Here is a 19,433-nt window from a genome sequence, read left to right on the forward strand (position 1 = left end):
AGGATAGTCAGGGACAGCAATTTACAAAATAGTTAACATGCTCTGTCTACATGTTTTGCTGCAATTATAATTTGTTTTTTCTTTATTACACCGATAAGCTGTAAATCTTAAGATGATAAAATATATAATCTAAAATTGTGCTTGGGCTAATTCAATGCAGATTCAGAAATGAAATATTTGTTATGAATGTATAATATTTATCTTTATTCTATTTATTGAAATATGAAATATTTCTTACAGATTTTTCATCTCTAATAAGAAATAACAAGACTTCGTTTTATTTACAAACTCCATAACACCATCCTCGACAAACTTGGTTAGGACGGTTGAAAGTTAAAGAGTTGAGATAGACGGGCGGATCGACGGAAACAAAGTGAGACAAGACAGATCACATTAGCTCACATGACCAATACTAGAGACTAGCATTAGATTTTGCCAACGAAAATTTCTACTTTTCGCCGTGATTTTCAATTGTCCTTTCATAATATGTTTTTACTTTTTGGATTCTCGGAGGTCGTGCCAGACTTTATATATATACTCTGAGACTACTATAACACATGTGTTATAGTAGTCTCAGAAATACTGTGTTCGCCACAAACCACTAAAATCAGAATGAGTTGCATTTACGAAGTTATTTTTATTTTGTGGCCATGCATGTAATACGGTATACAGAATTCGGCACTTCGATTATCAAAGAAATTGATTATAAAAACGCCAAATACATTGTAACATTTTTTTGTACTTTAACTGCTATTGATTTTTGTTATTTTTCAGTCAGACACCTTCCTTTGAAGTATATAATATTTATAGAACTTGAATAAATCGTAGGTCAGTTGATAAGAAAACACGTTGATTCTGTTACTAAGATACTTATTATAGAAAGTCCCTGGTTAAACTGACTGTTTTATATACTTTGAGTGTTAAGAAGGAATGATCTCTTCTGATACTGAAACAAGTTAAAGACAACCCATACTTTGCAAATTTTAGGGGGCGCACACCCGCCACGCCCCCGCCTAAATCCGCCCCTGTTAAAGGGCAACTTTTGTCATGTTGACTTATTTGTAGATCTTACTTTACTGAACATTATTGCTGTTTACGGTTTATCTCTATCTATAATAATAAACAAGATAATAATCAAAAATGGCAACAACAAAAATACCAATTCAGGGGCAGCAACACAACAATGGGTTGTCTTATTTGTCTGAATTTTAAGGCTCGACCTCCGAGAATCCAAAAAGTAAAAACATATTATGAAAGGACAATAATAATGTTCTCCATTGTCTGAAGATATTAATTTTGTATATACATGTATAATTTTGTTGTTGTTGGGTTTCTGTCATTCGCTTTAACAAAAAATGACATGAAAGAAAAAAAACATTTAAAAAGAAAAAAAACATTTGAAAGAAAAAGTATATTCCGAATTTAAGTTTTAGATGTTTTTATAACAAAATAAATACGTTTCAAAAACGCAATAATGCAAAAAACGGTTACATGTAATGGTGAATGTCAAAAACGTCAAATAAGCGACGCTGTGGCATTTTCACTGTGCTTAAACGGCCGTGGGTAACTTACCCACAGCCCAAGATGGAGCCGCCTGGCTTCGGTTAGGAAGTTTGCTCCTATATAATTACAATACCATGAATACAAAAGAAATGTTCATTAATTAAAAAGTTATATAAATCTTTTAGGGAAACAAAAATACCGAACTCCTATGAATATTCAAACAGGAAGCCCTTTATGGAATGGCAAAGCCAAAAGTATAAATTAACACACCAAACGAATGGAAAACAACGGTCATATTCCTACCTCGGTACAGGCATTAAAAAGTAAAATTACAAAAATACTGAACTCGGAAGAAAATTCAAAATGGAAAGTCCCTTATCAAATTGAAAAATCCAAAACTCAACCGAATGGATAACAACTGCCATTTTCCTGACTGGGTACAGGCATTTTCTTATGTAGAAAATTGTACGGCAAAATAATGTATCTTACATTCTACTGGCTTTATAGATTGTTAACTGTTAAAGTTTTAGATGATAAATCATGACATGCAGGTTATAAATCTCACCATTTCTAACTGTAAAATTTACATTAATAGTGAACATATGAAAATCACCTTAGGAGAACAAGTTCGGAGGTCAATTCTTAGCAGAAATACATAGATGAATCAGTCCAAACCTCTAAAGAAGATATGTATGATTTGATACCCGATCTTATTGAATCCCTGAGGCCAATGAAACTTTTAGGAGATTTTAAATCTACCTTTATTGCTATTATAAACTGACACTTGTTCACATCACACTAGATATAGTGAAGGTACCATACTTTTTTGGCTAACAATTCAGAAATTATTCAAAGAAACGGATATAATTTTTTCCGCAGCTATACAGGCCAAGGACTCATCAGTGAACAATCTATAAAGATAGAAGAATGTTAGAGAAATTTCTCCGTACCGTCAGATCACGTTTATCCAGGGAATAATTTTTAAAAATTTAACGGAAAATCCGTGACACTCTGGTTTGCTTTTTTCTCTTGTTTAGTTTGAAGCATATCGTTGTTGTATAAATCTATGTTATAATTAAGGGGTTTGATAGTGTTTATTGTCCTTTAAGTGTTGAAATTGTTAATCTTATAATTTTGAAAAAAAGTTACCCACATCCAAAAATAAAGTTACGGACAGTCTGATTATTTTTTACTTTTAAGTTACGGACATCTTATGCACTTTTTAAAAGTTGGCCTTGCGCTAAAGTGAGGTCGAATTTAACAAATTTGTAGTGATGGTAAGTGATTTCTTTATTCAAAAATCCTATCAATATTTTCATAGACCATGAAAAACGTTGCAAAAAGTAGATTTCGTATCAACTATCATCTCAAAGAGTTTGGAGTCCGCCATATTGGGCTGTGGGTAACTTAAGTTACCCACGGCCGTTTAAGCACAGTGAAAGGTAACACACGGCCACTGAAAGCTTTATTTTGAAGCCCAGGTGGTCGTGTGGTACTACAGTACATGATATATAAGGCATGTAGATGTTATTGTTACAGATCAGCTCAATTATATAAATAGTCAACGATAAATCTTACGAGGCGCTGGATCATTTAAACATGATGCAGTACACTACAAAATATAATATATAACAAGTCTAAAAGGGTACAACATCACCAAAAACACAATAAAACGAACAATATGTTAGATATTTCGGATAACAGATATCTTCCTCGGTAATTGCACGATGATAAATGAATCATGTGAATTCAAATTAAGACTCTATCAAAATCTTGAAATTTATACAATTTAGCGAATGCTGGATTAATCTTAAAATTTCCAAACACGGCGCAAATACTCCAAAGATATGCCAAAATAAAAATAGTTATTTAGGATGTGAATTTGCACAACTCTAAATTCACAAAGGTGCACGGTGACAGTTGAGATGTTAAACAACTGCGTGGAAGTACAGTCCCAATAAACAGTCTACTAAGTTTAAAAGAATTCCGAGTCTGATGTCATGATACAAAAGCTAACAAAGGACTAGACTAACAATGTAACAGTTTCTGACACCATCAGTAAAATCAATTAAACAGATTGAAAGATTATGTCCTCATCATCCAAAAATCAAGCACAACTCCTCCGTACATATATCTTTGTAATTATAGGGGCTTACTCTCTTTAGCAGGTTCATGTAGTCTAAACTTGAAAATTAAAACTTAAAACTTTTACTTCTCAAGACCCCATCAGGATATAACCAACTAGTAATTACAACAATAACATATATACAAGAACAACGAGATGAATGGAATGTCATGGTTACATATATAGTTGTATAAAATAAATACTTAATGAAAATAGCAGTGGAAGGCAATTCTAATTTATATCAGACAAAATATATATAATTTAAAATACAGACATAACATTTTTTCAAAATTTGACAAGTTTGGCAATCAAGCCAACTATGCTAAAGACTGGATACTAAATTGTTTATTATATCCTTTCAAATGTCAGGTGAAATGTTTAATTTGTTGGTAATTTTAATACCAAATATGCATTTGAAACTTTTACTCTATATACACTTCTTACTGCTTTGGTACCGTTTAGATATTTTGCGGCTGGTCATATGCATCCAGTTGAGTTTTAATGCTAAACGGGAGATAACTGCACCACGATTTAAAATTCATTCAACCAAACAATACCTGTGTCGGCAGATTTATATCAAATATACTTCCCTGTCGACTGACTTCATTTCAGTTTTGGTTTCGGGTATTTCTCTCAAACGTAAACCTGCCAAAGGTAAGTACACACATTTCCATTTCACTGTGAGAAGAAGAAATTATTTCCCAGTATAAGATAAGATAAGATATTTTATTTCCAATTATGGGCCCCAAAGGGCATAAACATTACAACATCAATAATTTTTTCATAATACAATACAAACAATGAGATAAAAAAAAAAAAAAGTTAAACGAGAACTATTTAAGTTCTTAAAGAATACGTAGATAAAGAATCTATAGTATGTTGTTTTTTTTAATACTAATGCATTTTATTGCAAGTGTGGTTGATATAGATAACAAACAAGCAGCCCAAAAAGAAAAAAAGAAAAATAGATATCCACATATGTATAGTACACAAAAAGTTGGATCAATTAAATATATAATAATATATTGTTCCCTCTGACACTGGTCTTATATATGTTACAGTAAATAGGTGAAATTAGGAATGACATGTAATTACTAAAATTTAGGAATTACATGTAATTACTAAAATTTAGGAATTACATGTAATTACTAAAATTTAGGAATTACATGTTTTTCCCGATGTACTTCACGGTGGGTATGGTTGTCCTGCGAGAGAACGTACTGTGCTGGTGATTTGGTCCTGACGGGTGCTGGTGATCAACGAAAGAATGTAAACAAAGACGAAAATGATGATTTTTGACGTTTTCACTCATAAAAAAGGGAAGAAAACAGTTGAGATTTTTCAATTTTGTTTCTTATGGGTTCATATGTAAACCATTGAAAAGTTGACCCTCTAAACTGTTTCAGTAAGCGTAACACAAAAATGCTCATTTTCAGAAAATCTCGAACTGAAAAAATAAAACAAAAATGCTCATAGAGTCCACTTTCTATACCGCAATCCACACGACAAAACTATTTTGTAAAAAAACATTGCAATTTATTAAAATTTAGCATTTTTTCAATTTACTCATGTCCTGATACTGTGCTGGTGGGTCCTGTCATTGTGCTGGTGGGTCCTGATACGGTGCTGGTGATTTTGGATAAGAAGTTGGTCATATTTGAAACAAATGTTACAAAATCAATAAAATTGGGCAGATAATTGTTGTCAATAGGATCTATTACTCCTATATTAGCTCTTGTGCATCCATTTGGCCGTTTAATATGTGTTTTCAAATGATCGTAACTTGTATAACATAATTACATAAAAGGGCAACATCTTTCGTCCAATATCAGAGAACAATATAGTTTAGTATCTGAAAATAAGAATAGTTTTATTAAGATATTAAATGCCCCTTACATTGATGCCTCAACAATGATCAAAGCCCATGCCGCATAGACATGTTTGTCAGCGCTCCGCATACCCCTCCCCACTTCCACCCAACCAACCCTCGATCCTCATTTCCTCCTTCGTTGTTACAGTGCTGTACCAACACAACAAATTATCACATTAAATAATAACACAAAGACACACATTATTGAACAACGAATGCTCGCAGGTACTGAAAGCTATTTCAAAGCCGCATTTTCAACTAATAGATAAACTATGTTCTCATATAAAAAAAAATCTCAATCGCGTCGATTAAAAAAGTCTCAAAACTTAAGTTCACATTTTAATGTTAAATGAAGCAGAACATTAAAAGTGTGCAGTGCATCTTGTGCTCAGTTTATATTGTCATAATTATGTTTACATAAGACTTATAAAGGAATAAAGAAGGTACCAAGAAATGTTTTACAGTTCAATTTAATGATCATGAATGGAAGGTGAATGGAAACTGTGAGGGTCAAAATCTTAAATTGCTTATAAATGTTGCTGGACCCAGTTTCGTTATCTGATCTGAAGGTTCTGAAATGTGCAAGGTAGATAGACAGTTTGATTTTTTTTTACTCGGAAAGACATTTTGATTTTTTTTACTCGGAAAGTTTTGCCCTAATTGCTTGAACTTTTGCAATATTAAAGCCAATTTCAATGAGTGTTAAAACAAAGGGAATATCTTTGGTTATATTGCTTGATGAACAGAAAAGTCATTGTTAGGTTATGTAATCTACCCTACTTTAAGAGTATACTAGTCCGACAAATGACACATCTTTCTATCTGTAGGACCAGGCTACTTCGAAAGGAGGGTACGGTTTAGCTAACAAGCAAGCTTACCAAAGATATTATGTTTGCCTACATACTCAATGGAATCGGCTGTAACTAAAAACTCGAATACATTTTGACAGACAGTGGTCATGTTTGTTGTGGATATTGTTTTTTCTAGATTCACTCTTGAAAAATCATGTGGTAACATTTGGTCAAGTATAATTTCAGAAAAGATCGTTTTGTAATTGCGGACACCAAAACAACACATGAACCTCACACGACCCCTCTACACAGGTGAGCTTATATGATCTTATAGCGATTCAGGTTGATAACCATTTGAAATTAAGCCAGTTTGTGTGTGTGTGTAGATTTGTATTGTTTTAAACTGTTATGACATTTTAAAGTTAAATGTAGGTGTTTAATCTAAGAATTTCTTTTTTTAACTTATATACTTGTTTTAAACTCAATTGGTAGTATGAAGCTATTGATTGATTGATAGTTGGTTGCTTTACGTCCAGTGGCAAATATTTCATGCATATTCAGGACGAGAGCAAGTTCACAATAAATAAAATAGGTAGGTCTTGTAATAAAAGAGGCCAATGGTCGTGGAATTTTGGACTGTCACTGGAAAATGAGGATGTATTGGATAGAAACAGAAATTTTGCCTTGCAGCAGGCCACCTACGGACCCCTCAAAGAGTTGTTGAAAGGGTTCTTAACGTGTGATTTAACGTCTCCATTCTGACCGGACGCGACTGCGAACTTGATACATCCCGCACAGCCAATCGGACGCCCCACTTCGGCAAGCGTTTTACTGCCGGTCTGGAGAAGACCAAGTGACTATATTTCTATTTCCCAGTAACTCTTGGGGAATTTTGAAATGCACAATTAACAAAGCAAACGTTAGTTTTAAATACTTTTAAATAGATTTTTAAGGATAATGTACCCTTGCGTTGATCCCATGCTAAACATAACAAAAATCTTTGTACAAAGGTTTGTGAATTTTCTTCAAAAATAGTGCTTTTATTTTCACCAAATTCTCTTTTTCTACTAAATACAATAATGAACTATAAATAATAATGCTTTGTAAGAAGTTTCCCCTTGATATATGTACAAAATTATGTCTCTATTATTCATTGTCTGTGCTGTTTTGATACTTTTGCAGTTTGCACATTTCGTAATTGACAGGCCACAGAAGGGGTCATAAACCATACACGAAAAGATAAAATATTGAGCTAAGTAGTTAATTTGCATCTCTGAACCCCCACCCCGGTTTGTTTTTTAGGAGGGTGTCTAAAAATGGTCGATTACAGACAGCCGAGTAAGCATTTTACTTTCCAGGCGTGTTTACGTTGATTGTTACTGTCCCTGAAAACGGATAGAGGGAAACAAAAATGTTTGATATATTTGGCTTTAGATTCAGTTTTTTTTAAATATAAATTAAGGCTACATTTTTATATAATAATACTAAGAATTTACAATATAAAAAAATGCAGAAAAAATGGATGAAGTGAAATATCTTAGTAAGGAGTCATTACTACAGAGATGGTGTGTTTGACAAACAAAACTTAAAAGCTTAAAGTGATATTACCAATATTAAAATAAAAGTGTATTTTAGTTAGGTATTTTTTCCATTTACTCATTTTCAATTATAATTAAGGCACATTGAATTTTTATTCATAAAAATATTTAAATATAGTAAAGTAGGACACATTGTTCACTTCCTCCCCCGTAATTCTTTATTTATTTTGGAATTTTGAAATGAAAAAGCTAAGAAATCTTAGTTTTGTTAGTGTTCTCTAGGTTATCTCGTCTTCATTCTCTGACATATTCTAGTCTGCCCTTTCATAAAATAGTGATTTTTTTTAGTGTTCTATCTAACTTTCGAAAAAAAAACTGATAACCGTTCAGACAAAAAAGTTATGTTGAAAAAAATCTTACAGATACAGCAAGTGATTCTTGATAGCTATAAGATTAATTTTTCTTTTAAAATACAACTTTTTAATCTTACGGGAAACCATTCCAAGCTTAAAACTTTCACTGTAACCTTGCTTTTTCTTACATTTTTATGTAATGGGTTATTGTTGAAGGTGTTACGATGGCGTATGGTTATTAACACATACTTCCTTTGGGGTTTGTTATGGAAATTTGTCCATTGACAACAAACATACCACATCATCTACTTTATATAAGTATTTTGGTGATCTTGCAAAATAATCGTAATCCCGAAAATCGTTAACATATTTTCTTTATCTTAAAGGGGACAAGAAGGGTTCCATTAACAGGCCAATGAATAAGATTACAGTTAATTAAAAAATAATAAAAAAAAAAATAGGGGTATTTTTTCTTTCATAATAACAGTAAACAGATTCACAACAATGTAAATTTCAAAAAAGAAGGCAATAATTAATTATTCAATATACAGTACAGCATCAATGATATTGAATATATGCCACTTTTAACTAAAATATAAAGGCACAGAACCAGGACATAGGAGCACAGAACCAGGACCGTTTTTCTTATCACCAGCACCGCGTCAGGACAATTCCGTTTAACGTACTTGCACGACTTTTGCAATATAATATTGTTGTAATATACTTTGCATGGTACTTATGACGCATCAGAGAAAAATTAAGCAACAAAACAGTCGTTTTATTGCCGTTCTGATACAATGTAAACAAACCCACCAGCACAGAATCAGGATCCACCAGCACCCGTCAGGACCGTATCACCATCACAGTACGTTCTCTCGCAGGACAACCATACCCACCGTGTACTTAGTAAATACAAGTAATTCCTGAAACGGCCCAGTTATTACCAGTAACTACTAACTTTAAAATGAATTTTGACACCTAATTACTAACTGTTAAAAACAATGTTGTAATATGGTAAAAGGGTCAAAAGTTATGGTAATTCTAGATATAGAAGATCAGTGAGTACTCTTAAAAAGTGATCAGCCTAAAATGTACCTTTTTTTTTGTTATAAGAGCATTAGCTACGAGATATAAAATAAATTAAATATGATTTTTTTTGTTTGTTAAATCATTAATGGAAATTATATAGTGAAATTATAATTCACTTTTAGCAGTCAATCTGGTTCTATTTTACTAAAATAAGCAGAGAAACATGGTTGATGATTTTTGCACTTGCAAGTGAATAATTGAACCTCATTGAATGCGTATTCATGTGACCTTCAATTCCACTCCTAGCTGGAGATATGTTACCGATGTATTCAGATTTAAAATTGTAAGGGTTTCGCAGAACCCAGTATCTCGCCTACTTTAGCTGTTAGTCGCAGGCTCAACAAAAATGGGGGGAAATATCAAATCTTTTGACTAGTATTGTAAGAAGCTTCTGTCCAAATTTGGTTAAAATCCAGGATGGTTTATGAAATCTAATAAATGTTTTAAAAAAAAAATTAACCGCAGAGTGTATGTAATGTTAACTGGGAAAAAACAAAGTCCATTTATAAGGAATATACGAATATACGAAAAGGGATTTTTTTTTACACATTTTACTTCTGGATATTATTTTATGATCATAAACAAGCTTCTGTCCAAGTTTGGTAGAAATCCAGGATATTCTGAGAAAGTTATCAAAATTTTAAAAACTTTAACCACAATGTGAATGTAATGTTAACTGGCATATAAGTCCATGTATAAGTAAAATACGGGAAAACTTGATTTTATTTTCACAAAATATACTTCTTGAAAATAATCTCATTATTATAGTCAAGCTTCTGTTCACGTTTTACTATTTTGTAAAAGGAATTTGACTTATGTCATTGGGCAAGTTTATATGCAACAACAACATCAAACAACAGATATTTTATTTGCCAATCACGGCGCCCAAAATGAGCAGAGCAATTAAAATGTAATTTTCAAACATAATGTAAAGTAATTTAAAAATAGGTTAAAAAGGACATAATATGATTGATTTTGATTAAATTGATTAATACTAAAATATTAAAGCAAATGAAGAAAGCAGAGTATGCTTGATGGAGATTGCAATATAAAGAGTTTTTGAGATTTTAAGAATTAATCAACCAAATTTGGCATTATGAAATGTTTATCATCAAAAAGAGCTGACAAAGTTGCCTATAAACTTCTCACAAATGTTTATCTCAATTTTGGATTGATATCAATGTCTTGCATGCTGCAAATGGTATTTAGTGAGTTTCAATACTTTTAAAACAACCATTTTTCAGTTTCGATTCACAACCACTAAAGATGTGCTTTATATTCATTAATCCTTAATTAAGTCAGCCCTAAAATACCTCCCCTTTTACTTTCTTATTTTATATCTTGGATTATATCTTTAATTTTAAAACAAAAATATCAAGTTAGTAAATAGCTGTATATATATATCTTTATTCTCATCACCAAATACATAGGTACAGAGAAGACATGCATGTATAATACAATATATTAAGTACATAAACATAAATATACAATATATACAACAAAGACAAAAAGAACTTATTCAGGAGGACACACTCGCTTGTTTATAATTCGTATAAACTTACATAAATTAATGAGATCTGTCCTATTTGTAGACGACATAATTTCAGTAAATACTATAATATTTGGCCTTATACTAACATTTCGATTAATAAATTTATTTCTCTCTTCTGTAAAATGTGAACAATTTATAATGTAATGAAATTCATCTCCAATATCTAGCTTACATAAATTACACTTTCTTTTTTCTCGTTCTGTAAAAATGACAAAGAAAGTCAGTGAATACCAGTAATCACTGAAACAACTAGTAAATACATGTAATTTTACTAAATTGGCTAGTAATTACAGGCATTTACTGAAATGTTTAGTAATTACGTGTAATTCCTAATTTCACCTATTTACTGTAACATATATACGAACATTATAACATTTAATAGACCTTAAATAAGCTTAGCTATGACAAACATGGTACAACATCAAAATTGCCAATTTACTAAACTAATTTATGAGGGCCCTCATGGGGTTTTTGATTATGTGATTACTTGGCCGTTTTTTTAATGATTATTTGATTATTAAGCCAAATATTTCATGATTATTTGATTACCTAGGACTGTATTTTTAGTTTATGATTATTTGATTACTAAAGATAAGCAAATATTTAATGATTATGTGATTATATTGGCAAAAAAATGGTGATTATGTGATTACTAGGACCCCCCCCCCCCCATGAGGGGCCTCATTTATCGTAAGAATTGAATGTCACCTCATGTAACATAGAAAGTAAAATAACGAAATTATCGAACTCGATCCAAGGAAAATTCAAGAGGCATTCAAATAGGAAATTCGTGAAACGGCAAAATCCAAGGAAAATTGAAGTCCCTTATGAAATGGCAAAATAAAAAAATAAAACCCATCAAACAATTGATAACAACTGTCATATTCCTGTCTTGACGCAGGCATTTTGTTATGTAGAAAATGCATGGTGTAAGTCTTGCTTTTTGAGGTTTAATCTAAGGTCCTAATGTTAACCACTAAATTTAACATCTAAATTAAAAAAGAGGGCCATGGGGAGGGATCTATTCCTATATGAAGGTTAACACAAATGTGCCATCAGAATGGGTCCCGTTTTGTCGAATGAATCAATTGGTTGCAATTTCACCAACCTATTTAACGTCAATGGATTAGTAATTTTCGTATTTCTATTAGATGCATGTCTGTATATATTACCCTTTTAGGTCAAATTAAGATGCAAAAACTGTATATGTGATAACCATGATAACTGAGAAAGATATGAATGGGGTTTAATTGGTGGCCTATATTATATGGGTCTTGATTTTCACAAGACTTCGATGCATGAATAGGGGTGTTTTAAAATCAAATCCAAACTTCCATATTGAGATCCATGGGGAGAATTTGCGTTTTGTATTTTTCAGTTTCATTTTACTGAAGTTGTTGCTAATTTTTGTTTCATTTCATATTTCCCTTTTATTGCATTGACACAAACCCGGTCGGTGAATATCCTCCAACACAATTAAAAATAATGAGACGATGTGGTATGATTGCCAATGAGATGTATTAAATCAGAGACAAAAATGACGTGAGTGTAAGTGTTGTCGAACAAAATTCAACGACAGGTATTAGTTACTTGTATTACATATACAGTACAAGTAAAAGGGATGCGTAGGATACCAAAGAGACATTTAAACATATAATTCAATAACTAACTGATAACTTTAAACACCATGGCAAAAGACAAAATTACAAACAACAGTTTACAAAACACAACACAGAAAACTATAGACTGAGCAACACGAACCTCTACAAAAGCCGGGGTTAATATCATGTGCACCGGAAGGATAAGAAGATCCTACTCCACACATGAAACCTGTCGTGTTGCTTATGAAGTATATACCTGGTAATAAATCTAATTCTGTAAGTCACATTCAGGGATGGAAGGACTGGCTCATGGTTACGACGATATGAACAAACCCATCAATCAAGACAATTATTTATTTTCAGGATGGCATCTTCTACTGGTAAGCTATGTGGTCCATGTGAAGCAAGATATAAAACTACGACTGCTGTTAGCTGGTGTATGGACTATGATGATGGACTATGTTCCTCGTGCTTAGAAGACCACAAAGTCAACAAAGCAAGTAAGAAACATCAGACCTTACCAGTAAGTCAGTACGTAGGGATAGAATCGGTTTCATCATTAATTAAGCAAGAATGTGAAGAACATGATCAGAGACTAACGTTTTATTGTCTTGACCATTGCGTCACAGCTTGTGCTCTATGTGTACCGGGAAAACATAAACAATGCACAAACCTAAAATCTATCGAGGAACTTGCCCGTAATGCTAAGACATCGACAGAACTGTTTGACATTGAAAAGGGGACCAAGGAGCTAGACAATACTATTGATGAACTTAAAAATCATCGACAGCGAAACATTGATACAATTAGAGACCAACAAAAAAACATTTTAAGAGAAATTAAATCTTTAAGAAAACAGATAAACAAGCATCTTGATAATATTGAATCGGATTTGTTAAAGGAGTTGGAATTTAAAAGCGAACAAAATATATCCGAAATAAACACACTTCTGGCAAAATTGAAAGAAAGAGGAGCAAACATAAAAAAACTTGGAAAAACAATCCATCAATTAAAAGAATCATTATCCGATGTTCAAGTCTTTTTAGCAACAAAAAGTCTCAGTGAAAAGTTGCCAGAAGAACACGAATGGGTTTCAATGATTTGTCACCAAGACGTAGCTAATTAGGAGGTCGTTCTAGAACTATCTACTGATCCGCAACTTACACAAATGGTATCCGACTTAAAAGGTTTTGGTATGATAGATGTTGTCCGAAATCCGTGTCAGCTTACGACCGACGCTTGGGAGCACCAAAGAGCACAGTTGAATGTACCGATGACCGCAGTCAGATATATTGTCCAGACAGAACTGAAGTTAATACGCGAGATTTCTTTTGGAGTCGGTAAAAATATTAAAGATTGTGCAATTATCAATGATGGAAGACTGGTTTTTGCAGATTATAATAACGATGAGATTTTAGTGCATAATCCAGAGGAACAGTTATTGAAATCAATAAATGTCGACATGTCTCCTTATGGATTGGCTGTGATAAGTTCAATTACCGTAGCCGTAACATGTTGTAAACATAAAACAATAAACATTGTAAATATTGATGATTGCGTCGTCAAACAGAAAATAAAAGTAGGAAAGCCTTGCTGTGGTTTATCTTACCACGCTGACAACCTTTATGTCCTTGCAAAACACACAGGAATACTAGAGTTTGATTTAACAGGAAAGCTCATCAGAACAATACCAGTAGATTTTCTATCTAGTGAAGGCTATTTATGTTTTTACAAGGATACAATTTGTTACAAGATTTTGACGAAAGTTTCATAGCATGCTGCGATGATAATGGTACAGAAATCTGGAAGTTGAACGTTGCTGATTCTGGTGTCACAGCTGATAACTATGGACATTTTTTCGCTTCAAATTCTTCTGATAGGACATTTCAAATAGTATCAGCCGACGGTAAAAAAACAAAACAATTTTTAAATCTGCCAGATGATCTGGATATAGGAACTTGTTATGAAGGTGTCTTCTTTGACAAGAACAGCAGTACATTACTTGTATCATATTCAGGTTATGCAAGACTCTACCAAATCATTTGAACATGTTAAACTTGAAACAATGAATTAAGAATTATTTGTATGATTTATGTAATTTCTAAAGATTATTTATATAGATATAGGAAGATGTGGTGTGAGTGCCAATGAGACAACTCTCCATCCAAATCACAATCTATAAAAGTAAACCATTATAGGTCAATGTGAGGCCTTCAACACGGAACCTTGGCTCACACCGAACAGCAAGCTATAAAGAGCCCCAAAATTACTAGTGTAAAACCACTCAACTGGAAAAACCAACGGTCTAATCTATATAAAAAACAAGAAACGAGAAACATGTATAAATTACAAAAAACAAACGACAACTACTGTACATCAGATTCCTGACTTAGGACAGGTGCAATCATTTGCAGCAGGATTGAACATTTTAATGGTACCAAACTTCTTATATGCATGTACAAATCTTTTTAATTATTTCATAATAGAATTAGAATTTTGATACAATTTCAATTTAGATGAATAAAGAAGATATGAGTTAACATCAATTAGATATCACACAAACGATTAAGAAACTACACATATTAATGCCAACATCCGATTTTCTCTCTCAACAACGTAATTTTTCATCTTTACTATTTAATAGTATACACAACATTGGTAATAAAAAAATTAACAACACTCCAAAATATAATTTACAGTAATTGAATAATACTACAAATATCATAAACTAAATCACACCAAAGAATAGTAATACTTACCTGATTTCACATAATACGGATCAACAGCATACTGACAGGTCAGAAGATATTTGTTATTGAGTATTATTTCTGCATTATTTCATATAATACATGTTTGCTTTTTGTTCGTTCCTATTGAGATCTCATAAACATGTTTAACCCCGCCGCAATGTTGCGCCTGTCCCAAGTCAGGAGCCTCTGGCCTTTGTTAGTCTTGTATGATTTTAAATTTTAGTTTCTTGTGTCTAATTCAGAGTTTAGTATTACGTCCATTGTCACTGTACTATTATGCATATTTTAGGGGCCAGCTGAAGGACACCTACGAGTGCGGGAATTCTCGCTACATTGAAAACCCATTGGTTGCCTTCGGCTGTTGTCTGCTCTATGGTCGGGTGGTTGTCGCTTTGACATATTCACCATTTCCTTTCTCAATTTTATCTTAATTGCTGAATCATTAGAAAGTGGGGGCATCGATAATATATATGGAGAAAAAAAGCCGGAGAGATCATGATTGAAGTGTTTGAAAATCCTCTGTTGAGGTCAAATAGAAGATCTGACAAAACAAGTTGTTCAAGACGGGCCATCATATGATATGTATAATAATATGTTCACTTTAAATTGTTTACAAAATCTTGGCTGTTGGATCCAAATTATTGTCATTTTATTATTTTGTCTGTGCGGTTTGCTCAATCAAATAAGTTGCTATTAATATAAAGGAACCGTAAGTAGCTGTCATGCAGTTAGCAGGTATAGCTAGCATTAGAATTATGCCCACCATTGTCTTAAGAAAATGCCTGTACCAGGTAAGGAATATGGCAGTACCGATTTGTTGATTGATTGATATGATTTGATTTTTTCTAGGTATATTTGTTCGGGATTTTCCTTGGTGCTCAGTGCTTGTGTTATCCTTTCTTGCAATCCACGCAAGCTTACCTTTTATGTGACCACATTCTGGTAGAAAAATTAGTGAATATCAGTTCGGTTATCGACTGGTCACACTCACCTTCTAGTAAGACTATATACGAATCATGGTTATGTTAAATGATCTCTATTTGATATTATTGACTATACAATAACAAATGCTTTCTGTACAATATACATGAAACTTCACAGTACAATTATAACTCACATTGAATTGATCAATTCTACCGTTCCATTGTGTGAGTGGATTTAAGGTGGTACCTAACACTACAGGGAGATAACTCTGTAAAGTCAGCTAAACGTTTTAATTACGTTGTGTTGTAAAGGGAATATTAAGCTTCTCAATGATCAAAATTTGTGTTTGTCAAATTTCTATATAACCTGTGTAATTTTTCTGACAAAACGGTTGGTTCAAAATTTTTGAAATTTTAATAGTTTTGTTTAAGGGTCAAAGTAAATACATTGTCCAAATTTTATGAAAATTAAACGAGCCAAATTAATTTTAGTGAAAGTGTTGGGTACCACCTTAACTTGAGTTGTTTCGTTTCAACTCCAAAGTTGACATTGAATAATTTTTTGGATTGACATTAATTTTCATGCAGTACTTTGGAAAAAAACGAAAGCTATTGAAATCAACAACAGCGGGTATAAGAATAATTGATCACTTAATGGTAAAAGCATGAAACTTGACAAAATTTTCGATTTAGAGATATAAACAAAATTCAGATATGAAGCCACGAAAAACGATATCTTATATGGTCGCCAAATTAAAGTTCGCCGACATAAGGTAGTACTACATCATGCATTTGATGAAGTCTATAAATATGCAAGAGTTCAGTAGATATCACAAATTTAAGGAAATACATTTAAGATATGCCAATCATTATCTTTTTAACTTTATCGTCCAACTTCAAAATTACACCGTTAAATATGTCAGAGTTTGACGGAATTAATAATGCAAAAGTGTATTGTACACTATCAATGCGGTATAGAAAGTACACAAATATTAAAACTGAACAAGTATTGCAGACATAGGCTTAATATATATATCTGTTATATTGACAAAGTTGGGTAAGTTATCTAAAAAGACATAACAGGTTAATTGGGCCAATTAGCCAAAACTGTGAAAAGATACATAATCAGGCATTCAAAAACAACTGAAAAAAATTCAAACAAACATAAAAAAAAATCTAACAAAGAGGCCGACAAAAAGTTATTGTAGTTTAACAATTTAAAAGTTGACCTTTTTATATTTGGCTGTTTTGAGGTCCCTTTGAGTCATGAAGCCTTTTGTGTGTTACATCTTTTGATTTTAAAACATTTTGGTTGAAAGGTTCCTATCGAAGGTTAATTAAGAAAGCGCTTCGGAAAATGATAATTTGGTGATTTACCTATTAACCTGATTGAACTTGTATTTTATAACGTTCACAGTTAATGCATCACACGATGTATAAGTAATAAAGGCTGTCCCAGATAATGTATGTGAGTGATGCAGTACAGACACCGATATTTTGTTTTATGTTTATGTGTTGTCCAATGCAAATTCCAGCTGATATGCTATACTAACGGATAGTTGTTATTGTCTGATGATGCTGGTACATTAAAAAAAAAAAGCGACCATCGACACCGTTGGTTTTCTGGTTTCAACAGTTTTACACTATTAATTTTTGAGGCCCATTATAGCTTGCAGTTCGGTATGAGCCAAGCCTCCGTGTTGACTACTGTACTTTGACCTATAATGGTTAACATTTATAAATTGTGACCTGGATGAAGAGACACAACTGTATCTTTGTAGATATTATTTTTTATAGAATTCATTATACCAGGAATACATGGAATATAGATTTTGCACATGCAACATCCGAAAATAAAACAGCTGAAGGCGATCAATGGGTCTTCAACACAGTGAAAGAATCCCGCACCATAAGGCTTCAGCGTAGGTTGGTGCCCTCCTCAAAACATTCAGTATGCCTTCGGAATATACAAATATCAAATATAAGTATTGTCAAGAATTTCAATAACAGCCGGGAAACATACTAGTTTCAGCGGATCCAAAACACAAATGTGTAACAGTTAAATGATGATTCTAATGCAATTATTTTGTATGAATGGTTCTGATTGGATAATAGTTAGCGTAAAATTCTCTATCTCCTTGTCTGTAACAAAAGAAGCCGAAATTTTGAATTGCTGAATATATTTACATGTAATTTTTACTATAATAAGCCCGAAAAATCTCACATGTTGCACCTAAAAATCTACTTATAAAATATTTATTATATTCTGAAGCGGCACAGAAGCCAGAAAACGCCTGGTGTTTATGTTTGACGCCGGAAGCATACCTATGATGTCGCCTGGTGTGGGGACCAAAGAAGATAACATCATTTCGCGAAATTTTCTTTAATGAAGATTTTACACTGAAATACTGATTGAAATTTAATGATGAACTTGTTTTGTATTAGAATAGAGATAACTGTATTGTATTTGAATCTTTGCTGACGTCCATCGGTAGTTTTACTGTCGCAAATACCCGTTTACCTGTCTCCGCTACGCGTCGCCAGGTAAACTAAATTTGCGACAGTAAAAATACCGATGGACGTTCTTAAAGCTTCAAATACAATACAGTTATCTCTTAATTACCGTAATACTAAACTCGAAAAATGAACTAAAATTAAAAATCTGACAAAACTAACAGAGACCAACGGCTCCTGAATTGGGACAGGAGAAAAAATGCGGCGGGATGAAACATGTTCTGCGATATCTCAAACCCTATCCTAAACCCTAACCGTTTTAGGCAAAAAAGAATACACAGTAAAAATGAATCTAAGTTTAAAAGAATATCGAGTCTGATGACAGAGTAGGCAACAATAGAAACCAAGCAAAACGACAATGATACAAAACATATAAAGGATTACTAACACTGTAACAGTTACTGACATCAGCTCCAGACCTCAATTAAACTTATTGTCTTCATCATATGAAAATCAAGCACAACCCCTCCTTACATATATCTATAGATATGTATAATGTTATACAAGTGATGAGACTTTAATAAAATATTTAATCTGAATCTATATCCCTGTAATTATTTTCTTTAGCAGGTAGACTAACCGTAGTCTCAACTTGAAATTAAAACTTTAAACTTTTACTTCTCAAGGGACTCTTAAGACCCACTAGGATATAACCTACTAGTAATTACAACAATAACCTATAAAGTAAATACTAAATAACATTTGCAGGGGAAAATAATTCTTATATAGAACTATATGAAACAAAATTCATCGAATTTAAAATAACAGACAGAAAACTTTTTTTTCTCAAAATTTTACAGTTTTACAATCTGATAAAGACTGGA

At 32.5% G+C, this 19,433-nt stretch overlaps 1 protein-coding gene across 1 annotated transcript; it reads left to right on the forward strand.

Moving 5' to 3' along the window:
* The first annotated feature begins 4,174 nt into the window (after positions 1–4,174).
* On the forward strand, positions 4,175–14,147 carry LOC134684135 (E3 ubiquitin-protein ligase TRIM63-like). The gene is made up of 2 exons (XM_063543416.1): positions 4,175–4,282; positions 12,786–14,147. The coding sequence occupies exon 2, from the start codon at positions 12,787–12,789 to the stop codon at positions 13,546–13,548; it is 762 nt and encodes a 253-aa protein (XP_063399486.1). The 5' UTR covers positions 4,175–4,282; position 12,786; the 3' UTR covers positions 13,549–14,147.
* Positions 14,148–19,433: the final 5,286 nt, after the last annotated feature.

Source organism: Mytilus trossulus, chromosome 9, assembly GCF_036588685.1.
Source record: "Mytilus trossulus isolate FHL-02 chromosome 9, PNRI_Mtr1.1.1.hap1, whole genome shotgun sequence".
NCBI classification, from domain to species: Eukaryota; Metazoa; Mollusca; class Bivalvia; order Mytilida; family Mytilidae; genus Mytilus; species Mytilus trossulus.